Source organism: Pseudochaenichthys georgianus, chromosome 12, assembly GCF_902827115.2.
Source record: "Pseudochaenichthys georgianus chromosome 12, fPseGeo1.2, whole genome shotgun sequence".
NCBI classification, from domain to species: Eukaryota; Metazoa; Chordata; class Actinopteri; order Perciformes; family Channichthyidae; genus Pseudochaenichthys; species Pseudochaenichthys georgianus.
In genome coordinates, this window is record NC_047514.1 from 7,588,139 (window position 1) to 7,601,603 (window position 13,465).

The window sequence follows — 13,465 nt, forward strand, 5'->3', positions numbered from 1 at the left end:
TTATAAGAATATATATACTTTTGTTTTGCTTGTAGAACATACTTCTGTTTATAGTCCACATATTTATATATTAGTACAGTCATTTATTCAACTTTAAAGTATTTATGTTTACATCTTATTTAATATTACTTAATGTTTTTGTCGCTGCATTTCACTTGCACCATTGTGCCACTTGCACTATTTCTTGCACTATTTTTTTCTTTTGATGTCTTAAGTAAATTGTATGATGGACTGTCGGAGGAGCATGGGACTTAAGCTTTGTATTGCCAAACTACTCTGAAGCTGAGTAAATGGGACAATAAAGCATTTGAATATTGAATATTTTACAGTCTTTGATGGAGCATATTTTCTCCACTCAATTAATGGACTCTCCTTGAATCAACGTTGGTATACATATTTTAAAAGAAAGACCACACTTTCCCTTAAAAATGTATTTTATAGGTATTTAATCTGCTAAACCATTCCAAAATAAGGGAATGCTCTTTTGTTTTTAATAAACTTTACTAACAATATGGATGTATTTTTGAGAGGCCAAGCATAATCGACTTCAAATTATAACCAAACGAGGACGGATTGATGTCACCTGTGTCACTAATTCCAGAGGTCTTCCCTGATTGGCCACAATCATCAGGTAACAGGAAGTAAAAGGTTGATCTGTTTGTCACTCTGCAACAAAATTGAGGCAGGCCTGTGTGTTGAGAAGTCTTTACCTGAGCATTAGTTTGCAGAGGACTCTAGGCGATACACCTACTGAAATTGTTTGTCTTATTTGTATCGCTATTTTAACTTTATATCGGCAACTGCGTTATGATCCAATCCCCACTCACTCTAGCAATAAACTCAAGCACCACATGGTGTTTTAGTACTTTATTGCCAGGCATATTTAAAATAAACGCTTTCAGTGGCAACAACTTGATTTTAATGTTCAACTTATTGGCAAAAAGCTGCTTTGAACAAAGAAATATTTTTGGTATATTTGTTGATATTTTTGAGAAACCGTTCCCTCAAGTCGTTGGAGGAAAGAATCTTTATACATGCTATCTGAAAATACAGCAATGTCTTATGTTCAAGATAATCAAAGTTTACAAGGCATTGAAGTATCTAAATATGAATTCTTAAAAAAATGAAAAAGCTTATTGGGTGAAAAAACTATTTAAAAAAAAATGCTATTTTTTTATATATATACACAAGCCAATATAACATTTTGGGACTTTTACAGAAAGATGTCAAATGTTCTGAGTCTATGCTGTACTGTACTGTACTGTACTGTACTGTACTGCTGTTTTAATGCTGAAAACCAAAGGTAGACTACAGAGCCCTAAATACCATGTGATGTTATAATGAGATCCAGATGAATGTGTCTTTATTTTCAGGATATCCTTACAATTACACACACAATTACTGTTACTGTTCAGTGACAGCGGTCGCTGGGCAGGTGCTCATGCTCAGGGTTCCAAGGCGATACGCCAAAACACTCTGCGGCCACCCTGTCGCACTCGCAGATGAACATCTCACAAGCGTTGTTGTCACCTAAGGATAATGAAACAGAGAGCATTCTGAGTACCACAAGGCAGACAAACAGTCCTATAAAGTTAAAGTACCAGAGAGTAATTTTGGTCCTGTTGTTTTGGTGTACTCACTGCCGCAGGAGACCTTATGGTTTGGCTTGTCGCAGCTGTAGCTGTAGAACTCGGTGTACGGGTTATTGATGATGGCCCAGCACTCAGGGTGTTGCATTGCTTCGTTGTAACACAGATCGTGCACTTGGCAGCACCTATGGGTCAAGTTGAATATTAAACAGACTGGACAACGTTGTTTTTTCAATGTCTTGAGGATAACTCAGAGTGAATCGTGACCTATCGAGATCATCCACAGGTGTGCCGGAGCCTCCTTTCCCACAGTAGCAGCCGTAGTCAGCGTAGTCGAAAATAGGCCAGCTATCAGGCATCACACACAGGATCATCCTCCAGAACTGATTCAGAGCCCTGTAGTCCAGTGAGTGGGCTAAAACGCAACAAAAAGACACAGTTTTACTCAACAACAAGCTCTAGCTGTTCACAACCACCAAGATGAACAACTTTTGTGGAGTTGTACTCACTGACAGAGAGGCCTGCAGCCAAGAGAAACATAACCTGTAGGGTATTCATCCTGTAAGTCACAGAGAAGCTCTCGCTCTTACATCAGTGCCTCTTTTTATATCAAGTATGGGACCTGCTCAGTCAGCTGTTTGTACTATGCAGGGTCTCACGCCTTCAAACACGAAGGCAGGTACAATTCTCCCACCCTCTAAACCTTGGACTCTGAGCCTGTGTTTGATGTTGTGTAACTAGAGTTGCTCGGCCTTAGGGTGAGGGATCCATGGGGAGCTTGAATAACCTTTAGGGATACTAGTTGTTGTTATCTTCAAGACTCATTCAAAAAAGGTTTCAAAATAAATCTTGGTTGAAAAATGTGCTATTTGCGAACGTTCTTGTGCCTTATGTAATATATTTGCTCTGCCTCCATGCTTTAAATCAATGCTTTGCTTCATAAAGCACTTGACAACTTTAGTTTCAACTTCCGCCCTAAACATGGGGTCGTGGGTCAGAAAAGGTTTAGAAATATGTAAATTGTGTTTCTAGGGTTAATATATATTGTATGTTTTGCCTTGTCATTTTTCTTCTTAATCTTGGTGATGACAGTGTGTTTAGTTTGGAACCAGATGCGTCAAATGGGAGTGAGGATAAATATCACCAAACAAACAGTGAACTAAAAACGTTAAGGTGACCATAAATGTACTATTACATTTCATATACTACAAACTGAAATTCAAATGTCTAACACGAAACCACCCAAACTGGATGGCACCATGGTAACGACCTGTCAAACACAAGGCTGCCTAACCCTAAAAGCATGTATTGCTTTATTGTCTATTGTACTCTCAATGGCACCATCATTTATATAATGAACATCAGTTAAGAGGCTTTCAACAAGCGATTGTTAACAAGCTTACTGAGGTCATACCAATTAGGGTAATTTCCTCATAGACTTCGATACAATCAGACTACTGATATAGAGAAGTTGCCCCCTGCTGGCTTTGAGAGAGAATACAGGTTTAGGGCACTTTCCTTTTGGTTTCACTTTTCAGACCCAGAGGGTGACTCTTGATTAGAGCCCTTTTTACAAGTGGCCATCAGTAAACAGCATTTAAAATAAGAGATGCAGCTCAAACTGTGTTTATTAGAGGATAACTTCACATTTAAGAAACAAACAACAGCATTTCAGTACATTGAGGTAATAATGGATGTCTAGAAGTAACTAAAGTCAAATGTATACAGAAATCAATATACATGCATCTGTGAATGCATAAAGGTTATATTCATCATTTTCTAATCAGCCAAGTCTCCTCAGCAAGTTGATCTGTGACCTGTGAAAACTGACATTTTGATATTTCATGATGAAGCATGAATTCCTGATTTTCCAGTTGTTTGTTGTCACTGACAACGGTCGCTAGGCAGGTGCTCGTTCTCCGGGAGCCAGGGGGTTCTGCCAAAACACTCTGCGGCCTTCCTGTCGCACTCACAGATGAACATCTCACATTCGTCGTTGTTGCCTATGGACAATAAAGAAAAGATTATCAAAAAGCCAACTAATAATTAAAAAAGTATTGAATTAAAAAAAATGTATTCTCATTGACATTTAAATATTTGACCCCTGTTAGAATTACCAAAGACAATAACATATAGTATAGTGATACAATTGGTGGGGGAAGTCATATTTCTGCAGGTTTAATAGTAAATGTAGAATTTTAAAAGATCACGTGAGAAGATAATTCACATTGTTTGGGTGTACTCACTGCCTCAGGAGACCTTCTTGTTGTCACAGCTGTAGCTGTATAATTCGGTGTAGGGATTGTCAAAGATGGGCCAGCACTCAGAGTGTTTCCTAGCATCCCTGTAACACTTGTCATGCACTTTACAGCACCTTAAAAATCATACGAGATGAAATTCAAACAGCCTGAACCAACTTGTTTTTTGTAAGTGTTGTCTGACTCAAAAGCAAAGTGAATAATGAACTGTCCAGTTCATCCACAGGTGTGCCGGAGCCTCCCTTTCCACAGTAGCAACCGTAGTCAGTGTAGTCGAAAATTGGAGAGCTATCGGGCATCACACACAGGATCATCCTCCTGAACTGGTCCAAGGCCTTGTAGTCCTTTGAGGTGACTGAAGTAAAACAAGCATACCCCTTAATACTCAACTTCAAGAGAAATCTATTCACAACCGCGAGATGAACAGCTTATGTTGAGTCGTTCTCACCGACAGAGAGGCCAGCCGCCACGAGAAACAGAACCTGGAGGATATTCATCATGTCAGTCAGCGGGAAGGTCACAGAGTAACACTTACTCTTGCATTGGGCCTTCTTCGTATATATAGTAAATAGGGTCTCCTCCCCTAATCTACACAGGGGCCCTGCAATGTATGGACTCTAGGATTCCAACAGCATATGTTAAAGCATGTACAATTCTCACACTTATTGAACCCTGAGCCATGTTTGGTTTGTTGGTGATTTGTCGATACTAGAGTTCCTCAGCATGGGCTTTTGGATCCATGTGCAGGGCTGAACAGTAGATATGGCAATAGGAGTTTTAGTTATGTTTTAAAGGCTTGAAATATATCAACAGCTTCTCGTGAGGGCTGTGTTTTATAAAAGGTATTTTTGTCAATACATGATGAGTCATTGGTAGGATGTGACTGGTACTGCACAATATAAAGGAATGTAAGGATTGGAGGTTGTCATTAACTTTAGTATTCTCCTCTCATGTCACTGTATACAACCTATTAAAATGAACAGCAGAAACAATAAGCAGATTAACCGATTGACAATACATTTATTGAAAAACTATTTTGATAATTCTTCTGTATGCAAAACCAACAATTTTTCCTGCAACCATAGTAGGTCTTTAAGCAAGCAGACATACATACATTGTATTTAGTCTGTAGCTAATTATAATATAATGTCTCACTATTGTACATTTGATAAACATTGAAATCTACAGACTAAGCCTTAATTCCGGTTAACATTGGTTGCAGTTCTTTGTGCAAAATTAGTGGAAATGCATTGTTAAAATGAGCCCAGCCTCAACCAATGCCAAATCAAATATAAAATTCCTTATAGACATACATTTATTAGTAATAATGTTTATTCACAGGGGCCATTTCTCTGCATTGGGTACTTCTACTTTTAAGTATTGAAATACAGTTTTCATTATTAGATTGTAATACTTAAAAAAACTAGCATTCAAAGTTAATATCATTAGTTAAGGTTTTAGCTGTCTGAAATGTGGTCTGTATATGATCTGCTTTAATGCTCTGGAAAATATAAATGTTTACAATTCTTAAATTCACATAACCACTCCAAGCTGGTTGTAGCTTAAACATGGGGTCATAGGTCAGGAAATGTTGAGAAATCCTGTTCAAACATGTGTTACCGGTCTGCAAGTTGACATATGTACAGAGACGTGGAAAATCCCAGCATTAAAAGCGTTGGTGATATGAACGCTGATGATATGATGAGCACTGGGATCAGAGTGTTCAGAAGTACATGTAGCCTACTGTGTGAATTCACATCAGGTAATCTTCTATTTTTGTTTTTGTTTACTATCACATAGTAACTTTAAATATGGAACTGTATTAGTTATAAGAATATATATACTTTTGTTTTGCTTGTAGAACATACGTCTGTTTGCAGTCCACATATTTATATAATAGTACAGTCATTTATTCAACTGTAAAGTATTTATTCTAACATCTCATTTAATGTTACTTTTTCGTTTTTTTCCGAAGTGGTGTCACTTCCACCATTTTTTTTCTTTTGATGTCTTAAAGGTGACATGTCATGCTTTTCCGGTTATTACCCGTCCCCTTGTGTGTTATGAAGGTTTTTATGCATGTAAACGGTGTGCAGAGTCAAAACCCTCAAAGTACACCCTGTAGCGAGTAAAACTCTAACACAGAGAATAACTCCCCAAAACGCCTCGTTGGTGAAACGTCATCATCCATTTGATTCTTCCGGGTACATCAGGACGTCATGTTGTAACCGGAACGAAATGGACCAATCCGTGGAGCCGTTACGTTAAGTCCGCGGAGCCGTTACGTTAAGCCCCCGCTGATTGGTCCAAATTGACCAATCCACGGACTTCCTCACACACACGCAGCTCAGCTGATGTCTCCTCCGGGCTGCTGCTGATAACAGACAGTTGGGATCGTGGCGAAATTCTCTCTGCAGACCCATTCTCACAGCGTTTATCAACCTTTTTCTTCTCAATATCAAGCCACACTTATTGTTTTTACTTCGGCTGAGACTGTGTGTGTGCTCAGGGTGAGTTTGGCTGTGTTTCGCTGTGTATCGCTAAACAAGGAAATCACACCTCCACGGAGTTCAGCGCGATTCACAACGTGAAACAATCGGACGTTGTGAATCACCCCGAGCACACACAAAGTCTCAGCCGAAGTAAAAACAATAAGTGTGGCTTGATATTGAGAAGAAAAAGGTTGATAAACGCTGTGAGAATGGGTCTGCAGAGAGAATTTCGCCGCGATCGCAACTGTCTGTTATCAGCAGCAGCCCGGAGGAGACATCAGCAGAGCTGCGTGTGTGTGAGGAAGTCTGTGGATTGGTCAATCGGAGCACACTGGGCTCACAGGGAGGGGGGCAAGAGCTCCAACAAGCCCTTTAGTGGAGAGAGTGAATACACGTAGTTTACAGAGATGCTGTATGCGAAACAATGTGAGTTTGGAAAATTGCACAGTATTTTTCTATTGTAATATCCCTCAACAATGGTATTATGATCAGTAGAAAGGACCATGACATGTGACCTTTAAAGGGCCCATGTCATGGCCATGTCTACTGACCATAATTCCATTGTTGAGGTCTACTAAAATAGATTTACATTGTGCAATTTTCCAAACTCACATTGGTTTCTCAGACAGCATCTCTGTATAGTATGTGTATTCACTCTGTCCTAAACGGCTTGTTGGAGCTCCTGGGACTAAAGCTTTGTATTGCCAAACTACTCTGAAGCTGAGTAAATATGACAATAAAGCATTTGAATGTTGAATATTTTAACTGTCTTTGATGGAGCATATTTTCTCTACTCAATTAACGGACTCTCCTTGAATCAACGTTGGTATGAATATTTAAAAAGAAAGACCACACTTTCCCTTAAAAATGTATTTTATAGGTATTTATTCTGCTAAAATGTTAACCATTCCAAAATAAGGGAATGTTTTGTTTAATAAACTTTACTAACCAGGCCAAGCATAATTGACTTCAAATTATAACCAAACGAGGACTGATTGATGTCACCTGTGTCGCTAATTCCAGAGGTCTTCCCTGATTGGCCACAATCATCAGGTAACACAAAGTAAAAGGTTGATCTGTTTGTCACTCTGCAACAAAATTGAGGCAGGCCTGTGTGTTGAGAAGTTTTTACCTGAGCATTAGTTTGCAGAGGACTCTAGGCGATACACCTACTGAAATTGTTTGTCTTTTATTTTTATCGCCATTTTAACTTTATATCGGCAACTGCGTTATGATCCAATCCCCACTCACTCTAGCAATAAACTCAAGCACCACATGGTGTTTTAGTACTTTATTGCCAGGCATATTTCAAATAAACGCTTTCAGTGGCAACAACTTGATTTTAGTGTTCAACTTATTGGCAAAAATCTGCTTTGAACATAATTCGAAAGGATTCAATTACATATTCATAATGACCGTTTAGTATACTGTGTGTTTTCATTGTCTTATCTTTTTATTTCAGTTATTTGTTTTAATTTTGAGCACTTGCGGGATAATGCTATTTTTTATGGATGATGTGTGTTAAAAAACCTTGGTCTGGTCCATCATAAAAGTGGACTGAATAAAAAACATTACCTTCTACACATGGAACTGTCTGACAATTACTTAATTCTATGTATACTTTATTTTTAATCATGACTTATGTCGAGTCAATTATTTATTAACCTAAATAGCTACTGTAATGTTCAAAAACACAACAAACTGCTTATGAATTTGTAACGGAATCTTTAATACAAAAGTGTACACATCAGCTTGGTTCAAAGGGTAAGCAACACTTTTTTTAAATGATATTAAATTATTTCAAAACCTAGCATTTGAAATGAATAAATTATCACCATGTTAGATCTCAAACAAAAGCAGAAGTAACAAAAACAAAGGAGATTGTCAGTCTCTACTGGCCTGTAGCTTATGATACATTGATGTAAATAGATGCTACAAATCCTATCTTAAACTTAAAACACATTCAGGACCTTCAAACTTCATGGAATACATGAGTACAAACATGTTAACCATAAAAAATTCATTATTAACTTCACTAACGGTACGACTTTGTCACAAGATCCCTTTATCAAGTCTTTTTTCTACTATTTCTAATAATATATCTTTTTTTTCCTGTTTTATATGTCTGTTTCATCACATTCTGAGACAGTTTCAAAGCTGACAATTGATTTCTGGAATGCACTTTTAAAAAATGAATGAAAATTATGTTTTTTAGTGTAAAGACCACTAAACAAATTAAAAAGGGTTGGCATTCTTCTTCTGATACATCGTCGTCCTGCAAGTGTACATACACTGTATGCATATTCTACATTAGAAATGAACCTTGTTGTAGTGGAAAGCTAATAAACTTTAGACCAAATGTTCTCAACAAATTAAAAAAGTGTTACGTTTTGGTCAAAAACTAACTTACCACCGCAAGTCAAAAACAAACCACATCATCAAAAAAAACTTCACAAATGATAGAAAATATCTACTGTGTGCTTTATGATTAACACTGAACAAAACGCTATGATCATCAGTGGAGAACTGCTGCAGTGCATTTAATTCTTCTTTGACCTCGACATTCACATTCTTGATTGTACCTTTGTCGTCTCAATCATGGGAAACGCTGCAGCGACCTCGTGTAATTGAGGACTTTCAGTCACATTTTCGAACCATTACCACTCCTCCTCGTGTCATTTCTGTCTCTTTTTACCACAAAGAACCTGCCTCTAAATGTCTTATAGCAGAACTGAAACCTAGAGAAGGTTTTCAGTGAACAAATATAGGCAGATTATGTAGGATTGGAGTGTACAATAACTGAGTGTACAAAATATCATCTCAGAGCTAAACCTCTTATTGGCTAAATGTGAGATTCTCATCCAGGTGATAAGTCCTGGATTTCCCTGCTCTCTATGTTACGGAGCTAATATTTTGTTACACTCTTTAAAAGGATTTGAAGCGCGGTCAGATGGGCTTGTATAATAAGGTGTGACGTATTTCTTCTTGTAGCGATGTGTCGCACTGAGCACCATCACTCCATCTGTAACATAAGCAGTCAAGGGAAATTCAAACAATGCATTACATTTCAGACAAATATGGGAAGAGTGGTATCAATCATACTAAGTGCAGAGCTGTAAACCACAGACATAAGTGGGAAAGAACATTAACGAAACACTCACTTATCTCAACAACAAGGAGGAAAATGAATATCCAACGCTACTAGATTCTAGTGTGGTCGGGTACAAGTGTTACATATATGCATGTTTGTTTTCCCCCCCATGAAGTCTGACAGTGATGTTGGTATTTATATCCTTACGTGTTGTGCATGTTCAGTTTGTTTTTCCTGACACAATGTGGAAAAAAGGGTACTTTTTCTGTCCTTCATCTCCCCTTACAGAAACTCGTTATCATTGATGGAATGCCGTGGATACAATCTGCTGTGTAAGCAAACAGCTGCAGCCGCTCACAGTTTCCAATCCAAAAATAAAAATGCTAGCAAAGCTGAGTCACCGCAGAAGGTGGAGCCACATTTGAACAGTCACATAATGCTGGAAGATAGCAATATCTTTTTGTAATAACGTACCTTAATGGAGAGAGCGTAGAGGTGATTCAGCATGACATGGTTGGGTTCTGGGAGTAATGCAGGGTCACACTGGATATGAGAAAAAACAAAGGAAAACATATTTGTTCATCTTTATGTGTGATTTTCATATTATACACTTGTCAAATGTATGTTTGCTATTTTTGAATTTATTTTATATTCTGTAGATGTTTTTCTGATGTTGTAGATGTTGCAGATTTTTGTTTATTTTTTAATTGAATACTGGTTGTTGTAGCCTGTGGCTCAAGTATAAACACTGATGCTTAGCAATTGTCTATGATCTTTTTTATTACATTCAAGTACATCTATTTTTAAGGATGTACCAGTAAGAGCACAAACAAAGAGAGCTAATAGTTAATAATAAAAAAAGCTATATAAGCCTTATAGAGCTACTGATTGCACTTATTATAATGAATTAAAGACTCAGCTAAATTAAATGTAATCATAATAATAATAAATGCCGTAGATGCTTTTGGTTATCATTTTGGCAACAACAAAGGAAAGGTTCATATTTGAAGATTATAGATCGAAACGGATTTGACAGTAACAGCACAAAATAGAGAACACGTATTTCTAAAAGTACCGGAGTGGAATAAGCTTCTTTATTTTAACAGTTACTCACAGAAATGCCAGTGTCTTTGTTGAGGATGACCTGCAGCAGGTGGGGGGGGAGTATGGGTGGAGACTTAAACTTCTCTTCCTGTTTAGGAACATACGCGTCCTGATGGTAGGGCCCGGGAGGAGAGCTGGAGAGGTCTAATGAGGGGGGAAAAGTTTAAATGAGACCGAAGATATTAACTTTCAAACATTTCCACACTCCTATTAGAAAACGTGTAATCTCTATAGAACTCCAGGATCATGGTAAAATAGTTAACTATGAGGTTTAGTTATAGGTTAGATTGTACAATGTTAAAAGCAGTCTGGAGCTGGGGATGATTTGGGGATGATACAAAACAGTAAATTACTATACCATCAGCATAAAAATGACAATTTGCATTTCAAATAATGTTATTAAGACTCTTTATATGAATAATAAATAACAATGGCCCTAAAACCGATCCCTGTGGCACACCCTTGGGTACATGAAGAGATGTAGAAGTTATACCTTCTGCCCGCACACACTGTGTGCCTGATAGATAGTTCTCAAACCAACTATCCGAAAGATCGATATTAAAGAGTCTTTGTGACAGTAAGGCATGATCCACTGTATCAAAGGGCCTTTTTTTATAGTGGCTGGTAGGGCTGTTCTAAAATAACTATTGCGATGCTACATAGATTTTCCAGCCTACAAATCATAAACAATAACTATAAGCACTATGACCATTTAAAATATATTCTTGAATGATAGAATAGATCTAGAAAGAAATACATATAAACAAATATTGAAATCCTTTTTTCTGTAATACCCAGTTAATAATTTTAACGTGTTTTTTTCAGCACTCACCTGACATGTCGGAGCATTTCTGCGAGTCCACCATTAGAGCTTCGAACACCTCAAAGTCTGTTTTCTTCACCTGGATGAGGTTGTTCACTGTCCCAAGCTGACTGGTTACAACAGGCTGTGAGGAAACACAATGATGAAAAACTAGTTTAATAAAAACAAAAAAACATGTTTACATGCAAATAACATGTTAACATTGAACAATAGCAGATAAATAAGCAGGGCATTTAACTGTCTCCTCCTATGATCACCAAGTCCATTATAGTTTCTTATGTAATGCTGACCTCGGTCGGGTCGTGGGTCCACTGGCCATCCACATAAAACTTGTACTGATGCTCCCCTTCAGGTAGATCAACAATAGTCACAAAGGTGTTCTGACTTTGACACAGATGACAGGAGGGAACATTTAGTGAGGTAACACAGTACTTCTCTTTAAAACATCAACCACTATAAGGCGCTATTAATACAACAAACTTAATCTAGTAACAATACAATGTGCTATTTTGGGCACCAACAAAATCTGAGCTAGCCTGTATTTTAAAAACTGTAAAGATCTTTCCATTGATTAACCAGTAATGAATATAGACTACAATATAGGAAATGTAAAACATATTTCAACCACATCCCAAGTACACTACACTATGGAGTTTATGACGCCCCCTCACCTTCTGATGAGGGGAATCTTGTTGGCCCAGTTGTTGAAGGATCCAGAGATGTACACCTCCCTGCCGTCTCCGGTCCAGCGAAACACTGTCGGTCGGTCTAAAGTTGGCCCTTTGTCATCTGCTTCTAAGTCTTGCTGCCATGCGAGGAACTCCTCTTTCTCTAACGGAGCCTAAAATACCCATAAAACCACCATTGTTAATAGAGTGGTGGAGGAATGAGTCCTTAGCCTGGACCTGAGTTAGCATTGGTGTACTTCCGGGTTCCCATGTATTGAAGTCAACGTGTTTTTTAACAATGTTTTTTATCAGATGCATGAAAGTAGTTAAATACAAGATTTTTTACCTGAAGCCTTTAAGTGTCTTAAAAAAGGCGGATGCTAAAAAGTGACCAAATGAGATTTTTACTAACTGTAATAACGCTGAACATTACACGCCTTTATCTTAGCGGTGGTGACTTTAATATCATTACTATAGCTCTTTTCTTCTGGCTATTGCATTTATGCTTTAACAACTATAAAAGAGGTTGCAGGAGATTTTCCTGCTGAACAAAATGTGTAAGACTCATAAATGTGTGTTTGCCATAGATCTTATTTTCTGCAATAGTCCAAACTCCTATTGGCTTTTTGTTGTTTTCTTGCAATGCTAACTTCCGGCTTCGTTTACAAAAACACTGCAACACTGCGCCGCTCTATGACCTTTTCTAAAGTCCTCACAACAGGTTATTCAGACAACTTACTTTCATATCTTCACCATGAAAAATATCTGCGTCTTCCGGGCTGTCCATCAGGATCTTTGGCCCGTCTCCTTCCTTGTTTCCCCGGCTGTCCCTCTGCTTCTCCCCATGGCCCATGGCCGCCCTCTCGCTGCTTGTATTCCCCATGGCGATGTGTCTTCTAGGAGGCTGGAGCAAGGTCACTGTGTGGGGAAGAAACAGAGAACACCGCACACATTCTTTTTTTAAATAAGGTTATAAATCATTCATAGCTGCTGCTGGAGAACCAGCTACAAACGCTTATTTTTATGACCTCATCACTCACGAAAGAAAGATACAAAAAAAAGTGTTTTACACCTTGGGCACAATTTAGAGTGATTTACAATGTGGAACAGCAGAATAGGTTCAGTCAAATGAGTGGATAGCAACTTTCAAGCAGCAGTGGGTCGGAACCATGTCAAATGGACTTGACAGGCTAATGATTTACTCCACTTCAGAGGAGACATGGCCCTTTTTACTCCCCTACATCATCTGACAGCTACCTTTAACTTGTTTGCAGGATGGGGCTTTATAAACAACAGGAAACTGAAAAGTAGTGTGGAAATGTGTTTTTGTTTGGTTGTGTAAGGCTCAAGATTATCCTCACATATCATTTATTTTCCGCATAGAATGATATACATAAAAGATAAATAAGACAGAGAATAAGTTTGAAGTGATTTACACTT

The 13,465-nt window shown here is 38.0% G+C and overlaps 3 protein-coding genes across 3 annotated transcripts; all 3 read right to left on the minus strand.

The window, feature by feature from the left end:
* Positions 1 to 1,333: 1,333 nt before the first annotated feature.
* LOC117456226 (phospholipase A2-like) lies at positions 1,334 to 2,278 on the minus strand. The gene is made up of 4 exons (XM_034096033.1): positions 2,099 to 2,278; positions 1,857 to 2,004; positions 1,641 to 1,774; positions 1,334 to 1,530 (listed from the first exon to the last, which is right to left on the minus strand). Exons 1-4 carry the CDS (start codon positions 2,145 to 2,147, stop codon positions 1,412 to 1,414), a joined length of 450 nt encoding a protein of 149 aa, XP_033951924.1. The 5' UTR covers positions 2,148 to 2,278; the 3' UTR covers positions 1,334 to 1,411.
* Positions 2,279 to 3,473: 1,195 nt separating this feature from the next.
* Positions 3,474 to 4,344, minus strand: LOC117456227 (phospholipase A2, minor isoenzyme-like). Its single transcript, XM_071204967.1, is given in 4 exon segments — positions 3,474 to 3,592; positions 3,836 to 3,962; positions 4,054 to 4,202; positions 4,296 to 4,344. Coding segments are annotated over 4 exon segments (444 nt in total).
* A 3,290-nt stretch (positions 4,345 to 7,634) lies between these two features.
* LOC117456225 (5'-AMP-activated protein kinase subunit beta-1-like) lies at positions 7,635 to 12,940 on the minus strand. The gene is given in 8 exon segments (XM_034096032.2): positions 7,635 to 9,311; positions 9,314 to 9,361; positions 9,904 to 9,973; positions 10,545 to 10,678; positions 11,367 to 11,481; positions 11,648 to 11,741; positions 12,029 to 12,198; positions 12,765 to 12,940. Coding segments are annotated over 8 exon segments (801 nt in total). The 5' UTR covers positions 12,909 to 12,940; the 3' UTR covers positions 7,635 to 9,285.
* Between the last annotated feature and the right edge of the window lie 525 nt (positions 12,941 to 13,465).

What these genes read in the sequence shown, in the direction of transcription:
- LOC117456226 (XM_034096033.1), bottom strand. Translation starts at nt 2,147, where the DNA reads ATGAATACCCTACAGGTTATGTTTCTCTTGGCTGCAGGCCTCTCTGTC. An exon ending in CCTGTGGATGATCTCGATAG is followed by an intron (nt 1,775 to 1,856) that starts GTCACGATTCAC and finishes CTTGACCCATAG; the next exon opens with GTGCTGCCAAGTGCACGATC. An exon ending in CCATAAGGTCTCCTGCGGCA is followed by an intron (nt 1,531 to 1,640) that starts GTGAGTACACCA and finishes CATTATCCTTAG; the next exon opens with GTGACAACAACGCTTGTGAG.